This window comes from Acanthopagrus latus, chromosome 13 (assembly GCF_904848185.1).
Source record: "Acanthopagrus latus isolate v.2019 chromosome 13, fAcaLat1.1, whole genome shotgun sequence".
NCBI classification, from domain to species: domain Eukaryota; kingdom Metazoa; phylum Chordata; class Actinopteri; order Spariformes; family Sparidae; genus Acanthopagrus; species Acanthopagrus latus.
This window is the reverse complement of record NC_051051.1, coordinates 12,525,086-12,542,778: the sequence shown is the minus strand read 5'-3', so window position 1 is coordinate 12,542,778 and position 17,693 is coordinate 12,525,086. Positions and strand designations below refer to the sequence as shown.

The 17,693-nt window shown below is 45.4% G+C and overlaps 1 protein-coding gene across 3 annotated transcripts in view; it reads left to right on the top strand.

Annotated features, from left to right (window-relative positions):
• Nucleotides 1-17,573, top strand: part of fam222ba (family with sequence similarity 222 member Ba) — a 32,366-nt gene extending 14,793 nt beyond the window's left edge. For all 3 annotated transcript variants that reach the window (XM_037120317.1, XM_037120316.1, XM_037120318.1), the window contains exons 2-3: nucleotides 6,505-6,632; nucleotides 13,759-17,573. In XM_037120317.1, coding sequence (XP_036976212.1) covers nucleotides 6,551-6,632; nucleotides 13,759-15,470 — 1,794 coding nt within the window. In that variant the 5' untranslated portion in view covers nucleotides 6,505-6,550 and the 3' untranslated portion in view covers nucleotides 15,471-17,573. The remainder of the gene's footprint in view (nucleotides 1-6,504; nucleotides 6,633-13,758) is intronic.
• The last annotated feature ends 120 nt before the right edge of the window (nucleotides 17,574-17,693 follow it).

The window sequence follows — 17,693 nt, the reverse complement described above, 5'->3', positions numbered from 1 at the left end:
TTCCATCACCGCACATGCTTTAACACAGAGAGATAGTACATTCATGGGAGTGTAGTATCTGTATATCTCTGTTGTTCTTACCAAGCTATCCTAGCCCTGGACCGGACCCTAGTCCTGGCATCTGACACGGCAGCATGTGAGTCAGCACATTGCTGTCTGGTGTGATAGGGGGATATGTGGAGATAACACCACTGAGGAGATGAAAGGGGCACTGTCGGTGTCGTATGTATGAGCGACGTCTCTGAGTTGTGTGATCTGATGGTTACCAGATGGCTAAAGTTTCTTCAGAAGATAAAGAATGTCATCCCTGGTTCTTTCACTTCCGTGTTTCTCCTCTGTTGTTAGCAGGCGAATCCGATGCACCAAGCTAGCACAGTGTGGCTCTACAGATGGCAGTGTTTTTTGGCTTTTGGTCCCTCGGTTGGTCCACAACTTTGGTCCACGCTGAAATACTGCGACACGCCATGACATTTTGTACAGACATTTGTGGTCCCCAGACTTCGCTTATCCCTTGACATTTCTTTCACTTATCTAGTGAAACATTTCGACGTCTCATCGATAGATTTCCAAGTTTTATTTGTATATTGATGCCTCCCATATGATCAAGGATGCACAATAATATCAGCATGTCTTCAGTATCGACATCTGCCTGAAATCAACATTTCTGCAGATATGACAGGTCGGTAATTATCGCTTTAATTAGGCGCATGCGACGTGAACCACTGACCGTTTCGTTTTCTTATTTCCCACCGTGAATGTGTCGATGTGGCAAAGCATTGTGTATCTGCATCTGCTAGTGGGCCGTCAAGATGAGGGAAGGCATAGTAATTAGTTAACTCCACCACAGGAGAGACTTGATGTTCTCTGCAATTAGGTGGGAAAAAAATGTGCGCATAAATCGGTACTGGCAATCGGCCAAAATGAGTTGGAAATTATTGGCATACCTGATATTGACAAATTTTGCCCTACGTACGATATATCCTAATGATTGTAGTGATCTTTTATGGTCACTTTTACACAAGCTCCAACAGCGTGTTGCTGTCTGTGGTTTCAGCTGAATTAAACTATTCAATAGATTTAATTTAGTACAGAAAGTCATTATGAATTATAATAACTTTGGTAATCCTTGAACTCCTTATCAAGCCCCATCACGTAGTGTCCTAGTACTCAATATTGGTCTGTCTCAGCTTGAGGCATATCACTGTATACAATAATTGTTTGATACATTCTGTGCCTCATGATGGTTTCTATCGTCTGTTAGATTGGTCTCAGCTCTACGCTGTGTTTATTGCAAGAAGCAAATGTTAGCATGCACACACACTAAACTAGGATGGTGAGCTGCATGTTGGCACTGTTACTGTCGGCATGGTAGCTAGCATTTAGTTGAGCTACAGCCTCACTAGCATGGCTGTAGACTCTTACTCCTGTTGACATTAGTTTACAAGTCCAATACCAAGTCAGTCTGATTTAATTGCAGTGCTGGGAAAAGAACAGGCACAGCCCCCGATTGTCATGGATGATTTACCAACAGCTTTTGATTAATGTGACTAATTTCATGTGTTAAGCATTAATTAGTGTGAGGCTTATCAGGAGTGTGAGTAAATCAAATCCCATCTCTGGAGCTGCTTCATGAGATCTTTGCCTCTCTTTTACTACATGTCAAATCTCTTCTTTTTTTTTTTTTCCTCCCTCCAGCGGTTTAAAACTGTCATGTCTGAGAGTAGGCTGGCTTATGCCTCATTGAGGCGTGCCCAGCTTCTGGATGCACTCTGGATGGATTTGCAGGAGATAAATAAATAACTAGGCTGGCACCCCTCACTTTGGATCCCCTCTGTTTTGGCAGGCCGTCCACACTGCATTTTCTATCAGGTGTAAACATGTCTGTCAAACTGCACAGCCAGGGGCCCCAGCGTTTTGGCATTCATGACGCCACGCGTGCGGCGTTGCCAGCCCTTTCCGTCTGCCCACCTGACCTTGGCCAGGCTTGACATGACTGAGCACACTTAGCTCTACCTTCCACATTTGTAGAGCTCTTCGGGAAGCCAAGTGGGCTTAAGTGGCTGTTAGCGAAACTGACCCTAAGTTGAAGAATGGACCTTGGCTGGCTGTCCCAGCAGCGCTGACGTTATGGATGGGTAATGGCCATGACATAGCTCTGGCAAAGATAGCCGGGCCAGGCCAGGACACTCACCGCCTGATATCTTCTCATTCTCTCATCTCGCCACCATTACTGTCATCTTCTCTGTTGTGTGGAGAACTACTGATGTACAGACAAGAGGGGAGGAATGAGGTCAGTCTGATAAGAAGGGGCCACATACTTCCTTTTCTTAGTTTTCACGGTACACAGCTCCTCTAAGAGCCCGTGTTCTCATCGTGAAGCCAACTCTCCGTATCTGACACGTATGCAAAGATTTAGCCGATCCAACTACGGCCTATGCATTATTCCAGGGGCATGCTGTCTCTCTCCGCTCCATATCTACCATCTCACCTCAGGGAACTGTCACTTTTTCATCAGTTAGTTACTGAGCGTTCATACAGCTTCCCCACTTGTTTCACAGACCCCTCCCTCCCTCTAAAGAAGAGCAGTTTCAAGTAGCTGTCTTCCTCTCTCCCACACTACTGCAGCAGTTTCCTTGTTTGACAGTTTTATCCCTGACACTACTTGGAAACCACTATTTTACAGACTCTCAATTTGTGTGCGAGTTATAGGCTTGGGCTGGATGCCTTCTCGTTTTCACCCTCGCTATCATGGCCATCTCCCACTCTCTCTCTCTCACCCTTTCCCTTTTCGGTGTGTGATAGCAGTCCGGGTTGATGAGGGCTCTCTAGTGACTGAGAAAGCAAGCGGCCCGTCCCAAAAGCCTCGGGATGTGCTGGAGTCATCAGGATCCATTGTGCGAGGCGGTGAACGAGCCTGTCGTAGCCTCACACGCCTGTGGCCCTCTAAAAAAAAAAATCCTTTTTTTTTTTTTTTTTTACTTCTGTTGTTTGTAAAGCCCGATGGGCTAATGAAGGCCACACTGATGTGTCATTTCTTCCACTAACGTGCTTAAGAGCCAAGGCTTTTTTCCCCCCATTTCTTTTGACAGAGCACTCGGGCTTGGTATTCACGGGTAAAAAGCCGCTCTCCTCTTCCTGCTCCTTTCTTTACCTCCTATTCAGACTCGGCTTGCAAAGAAAAGTAATTTCACTCTCTCTGTCCCTGAGAGAATCAACACAGTGAAGTTGCATTGAATTTCTGCTGCAACATTTTTTTCTTGGCTCTATTTCAGACCCATAACCTGGGGGTAAACATGCAATTAAAATAACAGCAGCCTGCTTTCTCCTCCACTCCTCCTCTCCTTCAGCCGTTAGCACAAGCAATGTACAACATGGTGACTTGGTTCTCCTAATTGCTTTAGCTTTTAATTGGTATAGAAAAGCTGTTAATATTCAACCAGCGACCAAACATACTGTCTCACCTTGTTTTCCTTTTTCTTTATTGTTTTTCTCCACTAATACTGTTGTGCGCATCTCCCTCTAATGAGCTTATTTTTGGTGCACAATCCGCACTTTTCCTCATGTGTTACCGCTGCTGGATATTTTAATAGATAATTTCCTATGTAATTAGCCTGATGCGAGTCCCAAATTTCTGACAAACGCAGACCATAGTTGATGAGGAGGATATTGATCAAAAGATTCGGCATAAATGCAGTCAGCTGGTCCAATTTCCTAAATGGCTTCCGTCTATCCTGTTCCTCTTTCTCTTCATTTTCTTTGCACTTTTTTTTTACTTTCCGATGGCTTTCTTTTTTCTCCTTCCCCGTGAGGAATGAAAAAGGAAAAATATAGGTCATCTTTTATGGGAGCAATTTGACACATGACACAAGCCATGCGCATCAATTGCTCAAGTCCTGCATTGTCTGCTCGTCTTTATTTGTCTATAATGAAAGCCACACAGTTATTCGCACACTTTTATTACGGTTCTATAAGTAGCTGGTGGAGACTTGCCGAGTCACGGGGGCCCCGTAATACTCTGAGAACCCTGTGGTGTCTGTCTGCACGGGGCTGATAGTGTGAGACGCCTGGCTTAACTCCACCAAGCCAATCCCTGCTCCACAGGCCGGCCCAGCTGGCTCGGCTCGGCCTCCACAGACACAACTCTGTTTCCATTTAGGACAGGAGGGGCTGTGTCTCTATACGACAAAGGCTGCTCGGCCACCTATTTGCCTGGCCTGATGGAGAGTCAAGCCCTATTCCAGGCCAGACCGGGCTAAAACCTCTGGATGGTGGTCAGAGGGCAATTACGGCTCAGCAGAAGAGCGCAGCCGAGCTCTGTCACGTGCCGATTACGACCTGAGGAGGAGCACCTCCAATTTTAGCGAGCTCAGTCCCTGTGTGGACTCGACACTCTATCAGGTGTAGTCATCCAGCTCCTGATACAAATAGTCCGTGTGTTGAAAAAGCCTCCGTGGGGGCGGGTGCCTTTGTAGCAAGCGCCAGTGTTTGGCGTGTGATGTATATTTGAAGTCGCTGTGGCAGTGGTGCTGATACGCGAGTCAGTAGACGTCAGGCGTCTGTCTGCTGGGTTTCATCTCCTCCTGCTCGGCACTGCAAAGCAGAGTGTCAGCTGGGGCATTACCATAGACTGACCTTTGCCGCAGCACTCCCCACTGCACAGCTTTCTGACATTCAGGGGCGCTGTGGGGGAGGCAGGAAGGGGGTGGGCTGATGGCCTGTTGGCTGTTTTTTTTTTTTGTCTGTAGTGTATTTATGTGTGTGTGTGTGTGTGTGTTCTTATAACAAATGAACTGACAGTTTCCGCTGGAGCTTTTTCTATTTTTTTTCGCCACATCATTTCACTCTCTTGCCACTGTTCCGCTTTTGAAATCCAGAGCAAAGACGCTTTTCTATTTGATATTTAGTTTTTTTTCCTCCACCCCAAACCTGCCTGTTGTCAAAGAGATTGCTGTTATCTTTGTGTGAAATCTTGGCACCCTGATAAATGAGAGAGAGCTGGAAATCTTGCCTGCTGACATCAAGGCGCTATGTACCTAAAATCCTTCCAAGGCCGAGGGAAAAGAATAACATATCAGGCCAATTAAAGTTAATGCGTGGTGACACCCTGAATCGAGGGCAGGGATTGCTGCCATATGGCGGTCCAGGCTGTAAATCAGAAAGCAGGGGGGAAAGGGTGGAGGATGAGAGGAGTGGGAGGCTGGGTAGCGGAAAGGGTGACGCAGCACCAACACCCCCAAATCCTCAGATCTGTCTCAAGACTGCAGCTCCGCCACCCACCTCTCTCTCTCCCTCTACCCTTTTCTCCCTTCCTCCCCCCCTGCCGCCGTGCCCCTGCAGCACCCCAAGGTGCAACGCTCCCAGGTATCTGTGTAGAACTGGCAGCTTCATTAAGCCTTGTTTTTTCTCCTCTCGCTGGGAGGATTTAAATGAGCTGTCATCCTGACCTTTTTGAGCTCCTGCTTTTTAAAGCAAGTTCAGCAACCCCCCGCCACCCCAAACCCGCCACCCGTCTTTCTCTCTTTCCACCTTTCTCTCTCGCTTTGTCACTCTTTCCTCCACTTGTCTCTTCTCCCTGCAGGGGGGGAAGACACTTTTAAGCCATCACCCTACGGCAGACAGGCACGCCAAGGTTGTTTTGTGGGTAATTGCCTCTCTCATAGACGCTGTTTGTCTGCGCACACTTGCCTCCCTCTTCTGATGCCATGCCGCAAAAGGGGAGGGCACGGACTCTGTAGACTTAATTTGCTCCCTGACTGTTCTTCAGTGCTGATTAAGCAAGCATCTGTGGTGTTTTGAATACAGCAGTAAGCCAAGTGGAGCATGGCTAACGTTTTCTCCCTCTCTATTACATCAGGTTATTGCACGAAGTGGCAGGCATTTATTGTCACCGGAGCCCTGTTTATTCGTTTCTTTTCAGCACAGGCTGAGGCGGCCCCATTGTTTAATGTCCCCAAAATAAAGGCCTCTCTGAGGTCTGAAGGACCGCAGTATCGATCAGAGACTCACTAACTTGTCAGCGCCAGGCCTCCCGACTGTGTTCTTTTTCGAGTGTACAGGAGTCATTAATTTCCTCCGCCATGGTATAGTTGAGGCGGAGAGGTAAAGTGCAGGTAGCAGGGTCCAACTAGCCGGCTAACACGGAGGGCAAAGAGGAGGAGGGGGAGGAGGGACTGAGTCGATTTAAAGCTGCCAGGCCCTCAGGCCCAGTCTGCCCGTTTTACTTCAGCTGTTTGATGTTTAATTGAAGTTGTTATTGGCATCAAATGTCACCTTACCTGATGCTCCAGGTGTGAATCAGTTTCTAATTGAAAGGTAACTATGTCTCCCTCAGCCCTGTGCCGCCGGGGATCAGCCACAGAGTTCTATTAGTATGGACCCAGCCTCTGTATCACCACGCACCATGTGCTGCCTCGCAGTTATGTCTGACTGCTGACCTCTCCCCCTCTCTCTTCCCCTCTCCTTCCCTCCCTCTCCCTCTCTCCCTCTCTCTCTCTCGCTCTGCAGTGTGAGGAGAAGTGCGTGTCCCATGTTGCATTAGTGTCTGTGTGAAATGCTGGCCTGTCTGCCAGGGCCAGGTGACCTCCCCCTCCAGCTTCTCCCCCACACGCAGATGAACACTGGACTTCAGAAATGTAAGTACTGATCCTTAGACCCACACACACACACACACACACACACACACACACACACACACACACACACACACACACACACATATACACACTATTAACTACCACCACCGCCATCCCACACAACAAACCAAGCTGTTACAATCCTGCTGCCCGCCCCGCGTCAGATGCCAATGCCAGCCCTGGCCTGGTTCTTCTTCTGCAGCTTTGTGTTAAAACCAGAGCGAGAGAGAGAATATTTTGGTGCTCCAGCACCACTGATCTGTCTTCAAGGGAAATTAGGATGAACTGCGCCATTAATTTGCTGATGAACAGTGAACTGTCTCCCTCTGTCACTCCCTCATGGCTCCTGAAGATCTGTCTGCCACATGAGTGCAGTCCCGTGTGCGTACTAAAGTGCTGTCGCCACATTCATGTGTTAGATTCAACCATTTCGGTTACTTTTCACCATCAGGAGGAGTCGGTCGCTGTCAGACTCACAGACAGATTGCGGCCGAGCGGTTTTGCCCTGATGATCTTGTAATGTGAGCGAATTTAAGACGCAATCTGCTGCCCCCGGTTTAATGGCCGACGTGTCAGAGCTGGCCCAGTTTATTCAATGTGTTTGAGTTTCACAACTCGACTGCTGACAAACTTGGACTCTTTGCTGTGTGAGGGGCAGCAGCACAAATGGAGAGTTGAAGTCGGCAGCGTGAGCTAAGGCAGGATCTGGATCTGATAGTGGGATTGGAGGAGATTAATGTGAGACAAGTGATGAATGGAAATGGAGACAAAAAGTCAGCGTCTTTCTGCTGTACCTTGTCACATTTCACTGTTTTTTAAAGAGTAAATGTTCATTTGTGTCTTTTTAGAACCGTCATATTCTGTAGTAATGTGTGGTCTCAGTGGGGTTTTGGGTTGTGAACAAAACAAGACATTTGAAGACGTCATCCTCAGCATTTTCTGTCATTCAACAAACTGATTAATCGCGAAAATAATCAACAATGAAAATAATCGTTAGTTCCAGCCCTAGCCTCGGTGATGTCATGCTGCATACACTATGCCATCAGTCTCTTTATCTCTCCTGCAGCGATCTTGTTAGATATACCAAAAGGGATCAATCACTTCCCAGACATCGATTATGGCCCATCCATTTGGTCAGCTTGATGCATTCGATCGTAAAAAGTCTGCGTCTCCTTATGCTCCTGCCTGTTCCTCGGAAAGGAAACTCGGCCCCGGCTTGACCCATTTCTGCTGCAATTTTTTTTTTTTGTTGTAAAATGCTCCAGCTCATCAAGACTGTAATTTCAGAATCACAGTAATCAGCCAACCCCCAGGAGATCAGCGAGCGTGAGGGAGTCTGCTAAGTGCCAACGTCTGTTGCCTCACTCAGACGGCTTGTGACATGGTGCAGCCGTCAGCTACACTGTTTCTCTTGCTCTTCCTTTATGTGACACTCTGTAAGGCACATCAGAGCACGAGGCACAACCCGAGTTCAATTTGTTTCTCCGGCCAGCGCTGTAATCCATTTTGGTGATGGAGCGTGCTTCTCACAGCACGGCCAGTCATAGAAGTGTAATTTCAATCAATTTTTTTTTCTCTCTCCTCGTCATTCTCGTATAATGCCCTTCCTTTTAATCTGCTCTTCAAAGTGTCATTAACAGACACGGTGTTACATCAAAAGCTGTGGAGCTGTTTCTCATTTAGACTAAATCATTTTTATCAAAGTGCCATAGGAGAGAGTGAACTAAAAAGGGGGGGAAAAAAAATGCTGTCAACTATCAGACCTCTTTAGATCACCGTCTGTATGTCTGCAGTTTGTGCAGCTGTTGTGTTTCCAGCTCTCTGTGCACTGCCACACGCAGCCAGAACCAGGGCTCAACCCCTCCCGGCTGCCCACAGGACTCGTTGTCTCTGCAGAGCCCCGTCGTTCACCCAGCATGGAAGATCATTTGACAGCTTAACTCCATGAGAGAGGCGCTTGACTGCTTTTAGGTGAAATTCACAGACTAGTTGTCACTTGCAATCTTTATTCAACACACTGACAAGTTCCCTCAGCAAAGAAAAAAAAAAAGGCTCAGATGGAGAGTTAGCATAATTAGCTCCGATTTGTGTGCCTTTCTTTGTGCACTATCCTTGCAGCTACTCAGTCTTGTGTTACAGTATCTCGTCTTTTGACGCTTTCCCCTCCCTCTGTTTTCACAGAGAACTCTAGATCACCAGGCTCGCCGTGCTCTGCGACCTCTCGTGTGGGTGAATCCGTGCATAGGAGAGTCATTTAAAGTTACGAGCTTGCAGGTTGCTGTCAGAGGCAAGGCCAGAGCAGCTGCTCTGTTTATCATGAGGGAGTGACTGTTAGCAGATGATGGCTGTGAAATGTAAAGGCTGTTGGAGGAATAGATCAGGTACACAGAGAGACAGTGGGTCAGGAAGAAAACGACTCATACTCCAGGCAGGATGACTCAAGAACCACAAAGTGGCCCTTGCTTCTCAGTTCTTCTAGGCAGAACAAACAGCGAGTACAGCTGGGCCACTCGGCTGATTTTCACATCTCAGTCCCTACTGAGATCAAAAGCAACCATGTTCTCTTCCCCTCCTTATAATATTATTCATTTTTCAAAGGTCTGCCAGCATGGGATGCTCTGCTCAAATGCCTGTAAAAATGTAAGGAGGTGGCATCGTGTGAGAAACCAGATTCACATGTCTAATTTGACGCTGAAGCTTCAGACCTAATTTCCTGCTCTTGTGTGAAAATCGCAATTTACAGCAGCATGAGCCCCTGCCCCCCGCTGCTTAAACCTTGTTCAATAAAAACAGTAGTTTGAATAAAAGAAACCCTAATTAGTGCCTGCTGACTGTGCACTTGTGTTCCAGCTAGCTAGCTAGCAGCGGGGTAATTAACGCATGGCCAGACTGGCCTCTTCCCCGTTCCCTTCCTGGGAACGTGCTTAGCTGGAGATCTGAGAGATGATATGCTCGCAGCCGCCTACAAACTTCACTCATATCCTCATTAACCCTCCCTTGATGCTTTAAGCTCTTCAACTAATCCAGGTTTCAGGTTAAGGTTGAAATGCTAATAAGCTACACTTGCTTACTAGGACACATAATCAACAGCTGCCAGATCCCTTAAACAGACATAAACAGCAGGAGGTCGATTTGATCCTCTGTTAGGGGAAACTACTCTAAACAGCAATTTACCGATTTCATTACATGTTTTTTTTACTGCCGTTCTGTTAAACTCTTCATTCTGATTTGCTTTTTTTTTATCCCAAAATGCCTGCCTAAGCTTTGTTAACAATGTATAATCCCTTTTCCAATTTAATGTATTGGTCAGTTTCCAGACATTGACATTGCTTTCTTTGCTACTTGCCTGGGTCTTCTTACTAAAGTATAAAACTCATTACAGAAGTGCCAGTGGCAAAGAAATAACACTATACACGGTTACATGCTCGCTGCCATTTTCCTTGCTTTATTTCTCAATTTAAAGTAAGGAGAATGCTATTTTTCCCTCGACCTTTAACAGTTCACATTGTTTAATGTCCCTCTAAAACGATATAAAATCAGACATACTGTGTTATTCCAAGTCTTATGGAAGACTTAGGTGCACATATTTGGCATAGAGTTTAGGCATCGGGAAGATTTTTCTGTGAAAAAATATAAAATTTCAAATCCCTTTGGACAACTGTATACAAATTATGGAAAATCTCGAGCAGATGATAAGAAACACAAAAAGTGTACACGAAAACTATCAAAAGAAGTCCACTTGGGACTAACTACAACCATTAGATCAAGGGAAAGCCAGTTATCCAGTTTTGATGCTCTCCACATTGATTTTACATTCATTTGGCTCATAGTTGGTGCCCAAAATGACATGAGTGCTGCTCTTAAGCCTTATAATGGCAGGAAAGATCCTGCATACATAAATATGAATTAATTATTTGTTTCAGGTATTATATTAAAGGGGCTCCATGGAACTTCTGCTATATGCTTGAAGCCAGTTGGTGCTTTAGTTTAGTGGACTCTAAAGTAACGGTGGCTACTGTTGCTCTCCGTTAGCAGAGCAGAGAGAGGCGTACTCGAGAATGTGCATAAAATCACAACCTGTGACCTTCGCAAAGAAATCCACAGTCCAGCATCATTAAACATGCCATATTATGCTCATTTTCAGGATTTTAATTTTTTTGGGTGTCTAGAGATAGTTTACAAGCCTGATGTTCCAAAAATCACATTATTTTTTCTCATACTGTCCATTGCTGCAGCACCTGTAGACACATCCTCTGTGTGAACACTCCATTTTAGTGCCTGATTTGTCAGTTCTCATAGGCCTGAGCAGGCACCACCCGATTTGCAGTGAAATCACAACCTCACAAAAGTTCTGACGGTTCGTTTAAAGACACAGTTTCTGAACATGAGCTCAGCCAATCTTGGACCTGCTTTATAATCGAAAAAGAGGAGATCTCAATTTCTGTTTTTGTTTACAACAGATTGTTACATAGATTCCCTTTAAATTTCAATATCTCATTATCTAGAATGCCCACATTTATGCATTAATTCTGCTTAACAAAGTCTGTCCATTATAAAACACATTTTCTTTTGGGTCTATGACAAGACAACAGTTTGTGACAACAGTTTGTGACATTAGGACTAAATTATCATAACCTGACCGCAATTAGAAACCTATACAGAAACTAAAAGTTGTTTTTGCTTCTGTATTAATAACCCCTACTTAACCTTTCCATGTAACTCTTCTGCACCTCCAGAACCCAGAGCAAACCCTGAAATAAGATTTAAAGTCGCTGTGGTCTTTAACATTCATTCAGGCTGTCCACAATCCTGGTTTCATCCAGAAGATCTTATTCCCATGAAATGATAGAGGATGTTTTATTCATTGCAACAACTGATGGTACTCTCTTTCCACCTACTTTCAACCCTTTCTACAGCTACATTGACACAAAGTTTGAAGACCAAGGAGGCTGTGCCAGAACTCACAGGCGCTAAATATATCTTGAATACTGACAGCAAACAAGTTTCATTTATCAAAGCGTAGGTTTGAAATGGTATATATTATATACTATTGTAATGGTACGTTCTAATGATTGTAATTATTTTCATTATTATGATATCATCTTTTCATTTAGTCTATAAAATGTCAAAGCAAAGTGACACATTGCTTTTTTTGTCCAATCAGCTGTCCAAAACCTCCAAACTCTTCATTTACTATCATAAATGGCAAAGAATAGCAGCAAATCCTCACATTTAAGAAGCCGAAACAAGCAATTCTTTGACATTTTTGCTTGAGAAATGACCAAAACTATTAATCAATTACCCAAATAGTTGGCAAATAATTTTATTTCTATTGACTAATCGATAAATCAGTTAAAAGTTCATTAAGCTCTATTTAATACAACCTGTTGATACCCTGAAAAATGGGTATGCTAATTGTTAACCATCAAACTGCTTATGTTGTTATTTACTCTGCTTCTAAGTCACTATAAGAAACATCTTTTTGTTACATCATTACATCATCATTCATCATTACCTGTGTTTGACAGATGAAGTCCATCCTCAGCATGTCTGTGAGTCGGTGTCTAAGTGTTAATTTATCTGTGTTTGCTTACCCTGGCATTTATTCAGCAACAGACATTAGGCCTCAGTGATGGCGGGTGTCGAGCTCCAGCTCCTTGGCCCAGACCCCTGCATTAATGAGGCTGCCATCAGCAGGCTGAACACTTAGTCACAGGCGGCCCCCTGTGTGCCGCCCCATACCGGCCCCGCACATCGCTGCCCATTGTTTCCTGTTCACAAATAAAGCGGGAATTAATTAGCCAGTTGGCACAACTCTTGGTGCCGCCGTGTCAGTGCTCGCAGTTCAGCTCTGTGCCTCATCCCTCAAGCCCAGTCTGTCTGCTGTGAGACTGAGCATAATGGCCACGGCCGCATGAAACCACAGGGCTCTGCCAGCAATTCAGAAATTACCACTCACTCAACAACAGAGAGAAGTAGCCCATATATGCTGTGATGATGACATCTGTTTTACCTGAACTAAAAAGCCCCCGTCCTTTTAAAAAAAAACAAACAAAAAAAATTCAGTGTAGCTCAGTAACAAGTCAGACCAGTGATCCTTCCCATGGATCAGCTGCACTCATGTCCATCAGTCCGAAAGCTGTGGTGTAAGTAGGTCAGACTGGCAGGGCTGTGGTGATGTGAACAGAGAGACAGAGGAAAGCAGGGAGAAGAGCCTGTCATTCTGTAAAACGATTATCGCTGACTTTTATTGTGTTAGTGAAGAAAAGTGGAAGAGGGCACACTGCGTTAAAATGAAACACACAGTCATATCCACCAGACTGAAAACGGGCACATTATGTACAAGACACTGACATATCAGCCGACACCTGCGTGATCCTGCCGCTCGTTTTAAACAGGCTCATAAATGAAACCACGCTCTCGCGCTCACACATGCACAAACACATAATCATGTTCACATTGTCACTTTGGCATTGTTAAATTTAGCCACGGCGCTTAGCAGGTGTAACAAATGTCTGCAAGCCTGGGAGGTGTTCCCGCAGATCAGAGACGCTGCTGCTGTGTCTGATTACTTGTCTGCTGTCATGGAGCTCTGCTCTCTGCGTCTATCTCTTTCTTTCCTTCCCCCCAAAGCAGCCACGGGGGACCATCTCTGCCTTGCTTATTCTTTGTTTAGTTTGTGATTCAATGGCAAGCAGCGTAGCCCCCCCCTCCCCCAGATGCATTCTTATTGTTTGCCCGGATGCTACGTCAATTAAGGCCACTAAAAGCTCCTGACCTCAAAGTCACAGCCGCCACCACAAAATTGGATATCGGACTTGGAATGTGTTGGCCGCAATAATTCAGCTGAGAATGAGATTGGAAAATCTCTTTGTCCTCGCGAGATATAGTCTGCGAGGGTTTTAGGGGAAAAACAGCAAGGTATGGAATATGAGAGCACTGTCCAATCAGGTTCCCTTCAGCTGCTCAGATTACAATTGATGTGCTGTTTTGGGCCATATACACTTCCACCTGAATTAAGTTGTCTGACACAGTGTTCCTCTCTAACCATGCCCTTCATCTCCCCAACTCTGTCTCTTCCTGCTTTCTCTCTCTCAACTCTGACCTGTCCTGTCCTCCACCCCAGGGGACACCACACAAAGGATGAGATCCGCTCCGTTTCCAACCCCTGCAGAATTGGATGCATATGCTAAGAAAGTTGCCAACAACCCCCTCACCATCAAGATCTTCCCCAACAGTGTCAAGGTCCCCCAGAGAAACCACGTGCGGCGTACAGTGAACGGGCTGGATACGTCAGGCCAGCGCTACAGCCCTTACCCTTCGTCTCAGGCCAGTGCCAAGACAGGCCTCCTCGCCATCGTCAAGGTGCCCACTGTCAAAGGCATCTTAAAAGATTTTGACGGCAGCCGGGCTCGCTTGCACCCTGAAGTCATCATGAACCCTCCCGCCGGATCCTACCAAGTGGCTTCAACCAGCACTTTAAACCACCACCCACCTCTGCCGAACCTTCCTCGGCTCCAGCAGAGCTTACCCCTTCAACAACAGGACCCGCCTCAGACTCTACAGATGCCCCTCCCTCAGCAGCAGGGTCCCACCCAGACCCTCAGACACCATCCCCCCATGGCCCAGCATCCTCAGGGCCCACCAAGACTCCAGACTCTGTCTCAGCATCCAGCCCTTGGCCACCCACAAGGGCCCCCGACCGTCATGCTTCAACAACAGCACCTTCAGCAGCAGCCGCCACCTTGCCTGCAGGGGGGCAGGAAGCTGCCGGATGGCGAAGCTCCGCCTAATGTTACCGTCTCTACCTCAACCATTCCACTCTCCATGGCCGCTGGGCTGCACCAGGGCCGCCAGGCCGACCTGAGCACCATAGTGCATCAGATCAACCAGTTCTGCCAAGCTCGTGCCCAAGGCGCAGGAGCCACCTCCATGTGCGAGGGCCAGATTGCCAACCCTAGCCCCATCAGTCGCAACCTGCTCATCAGCGCCTGCTCCAGGGTGTCCATGCACAGCAACCCTGCCACCCCTGGCTTCCCCCCGCCCAACTGCATTATTGGCCCTCAAGAGAAAGCCACCGCCCTGGTGGTAGGTCACCCACCGCATAGCGTGGCTGCATTGAACCACTTGCCTTCCAACCACACTGATCTCAAGCAGCAGCACCACCTGCAGCATCTGCATCCGCAACAGAATCAGCAGCAACAACAGCTGCAACACAATACCCAGCATCAGAAGATGCGCTCTTGGAATCAGCACCAGTTGGCTCATGTTTCCCACATTCAGAACGGTGGGACCCACCTCTGCAAGCAGCCTTCCAGGGACCCCGCCTTCCATTTTAAGGGCATGGGCTACCCTGCAGAGGTGTGTGTGGGTCAGCCTTACACACTGAAACCTCCTGTAGAGAGGCCCACCCCCTCTCCCCCCGTCAACAACAACTGCATGCCCGGCCCCATGGCCCACTACACTAATGGTCACTACTTCCAGTCCCACATTTGGAACAGCAGCATCCTCCCCACACCCAACAGTGATAGCTCCGGGTCTCAGGACATAGCCATGCCATTCCACGGTGCGGGCCCAGGAGGGTGCACCACGCTAGACTGTGGGCCCGCTGGGGCTCCCCATTACAGGCTGGGAACGAGCTCCTCCACCACCTCCTCCTCCGCCCAGACCAATCTGATGCAAACGGCAGATTACTTGGGTGGGGACTTCCAGACGCCCTATTTCCGCGATCAGAATCTCGGAATGATGGGCAAGATGCACAGGCCTCCTCTGAGCAGGGTAGGTCCAGAGGTTGGGGATGGCAGAACGGCTCTCATCCAGCACCCAGGGTACAGATAAGCTATGGCCTTGTCTACAAGACAGTTATCAAAACCCCTTTGTTTAGTCTTAAGAAAGGAAACACATGAATAAAACTAAATTGTTAACTTAAATAAATGACCGCTAATGTTAAAGAGGGTAAATTAATATATTTAATGAAGAACAGTAGTTTTTCTTTTTCTTTTTTTTTTTTTTGTTCTTTTTTAATAAATCTTGCAAGTGATCAATTGCTGCTTTTATTTTTGTTAATGAGTGCTTTTACCTGGCACTTTAGGGAACTTTTTTATGTGTGTGTGTGTGTATACACATCTGTACTGTGTGTGTCATTCCCACCTCTACTCTGTTGTACTATCTGTGTGCCTGGATCTCGACAGATCCTGTGTTATTTCTACTTCAGAACTATCGGTTAAGTTTTCTTATGCATGTAAGAAGGTTAGATCCCTCACTGAAAAAAAGCAACATCGGCTGATGGATGTTTTTTTTTTTTTTTTTTTTACAGGGTCATGTCATAAATTTGTTGTTCCGATTAGTTTTATTCAAATTTTCATTTTGGTGTTGATGCTCAAATCTCATTGTCGCGTCAAGATTAAACACAATCAGTTGAGGACAGGAGAGAGATAGTCACGAACTTGTGTCAGTGCAAAGCCATCAGACACTGGAGACTATAAAGTACAGCTGGAAAAGCTCGCTGTATGCACATGTAAACAGAGGTTTTGATTCTTTTTAAATGTAATTATTTATTTGTATAGTTGTGCTATTGGAGACTGATTCCTCTCTGTCAGATAAGGACACTTGTAATCAGGTTGTTTGTACATAGCAAAGATCCAGCAGGGAGCAGATATGTTGAAAAGATAATGCTCTGTCCCGCTGAAAATGCTGCAATGAATTCAGGTGTTTAAAAAAGAAAAAAAAACTTTTTGTCAATGCCAGGAAGGTTTGGCAACAAGATTGTGAAACGTTAAGTGCAGAAAAAAAGTCATGACAGATAAACTCTCATACCTTAAAATGGCCAAAGTCAGGTTAACAAGGACACACTGTTATTATGAAGATGTGCCATTTCGTGTTTGTTTCCTTTTCAGATCGTTATTGTTACCATGACAAATGTATTACTTGAATGTTGAGATTATTTGTTTTGCAGGTGTCGAGATGGGGGATAGTTAGTTATGAGGACAAAACTCTGGAGTAGAAGAAATAATAGTGTTACTAATGTCATGTAGAATCGGACTACGAGCCTAACCGGAGTTTTGATCCCGACAGCGGGAACTTAAGTGAATTAAGTTATGTGTAGTTGCTACTGATTCTGATGTGAAGTCTGCTCGGAAAGACCAAATTGATCACTTGCAAGATCAGGTAAAACAAAACTGACGTTTTAAGTTTAAAGTGAAACAGCAAATGCATTGTTTATTTTATTGTACACTGGCTTACCTACTAGACTACTGTAACTTTAAAGTTTAAAGATTGTGTGTGAATGTTGCCTGCTGATGTGAGTAGAGTTAAGGGCGAGTGTGAGTGCGTGTACGTGAGAGTGTGTGTGTCTATAAAACACAATGACGCCCATGTTCTGTTCACCTAACTCCCTAACAGCCCTTAAAAAGCCTTAAGTGTTTGGTCCTTGGACTTCCCTTGAAAAATGAGCATGGTTTTAATGAAAACCCCAAATAATGAGGAGAAAGAAGAAGGAGAGGATACACAGAAACAGCAATTTTTGGTTTCTTTTTTTCTTTTTCTTTTTTTTTTCCTGGTCTTTTTTATTTTAATGAAGTTTTGTTGAATAGACAGAGCAATTCCTTAGAGATTCTTTATCATGAAAAGCAAGAAAAAGGAGTCATATTTTGTAATTATATATTTTAGCAATGTGTAGTTACTGAGCTGTAACGTTTTTTTTTTCCAAGTTTCAAAGCTTCAGTTTGCAGTTGTGACTATTTATAATACTTGATTTGCTTGTTATTTAAAATGTTATTTTCTTCTTTGTTTCTTGTACTATTGCTGTGAAATGGAAGAAGGTCCAGAAGCCTTTCTTTTGTGTCATTCTGTACGACAGATAAGAGGCAAGAGCGTGAGAGTTGTGCTACTCTTTTTGTAATATTGTAATAATAAAATAAAGTTCTAATTTATGCTTTGAAATGAGTCCGAACGTTTTTTTTGGAATGCATGCAACATACATTAAGACTGACTGACTGACAATAGGTGCACAGTGTTCTACTTCCCCTTCATTCTGCATTAGTGTGGAAACGGAAACTTAAA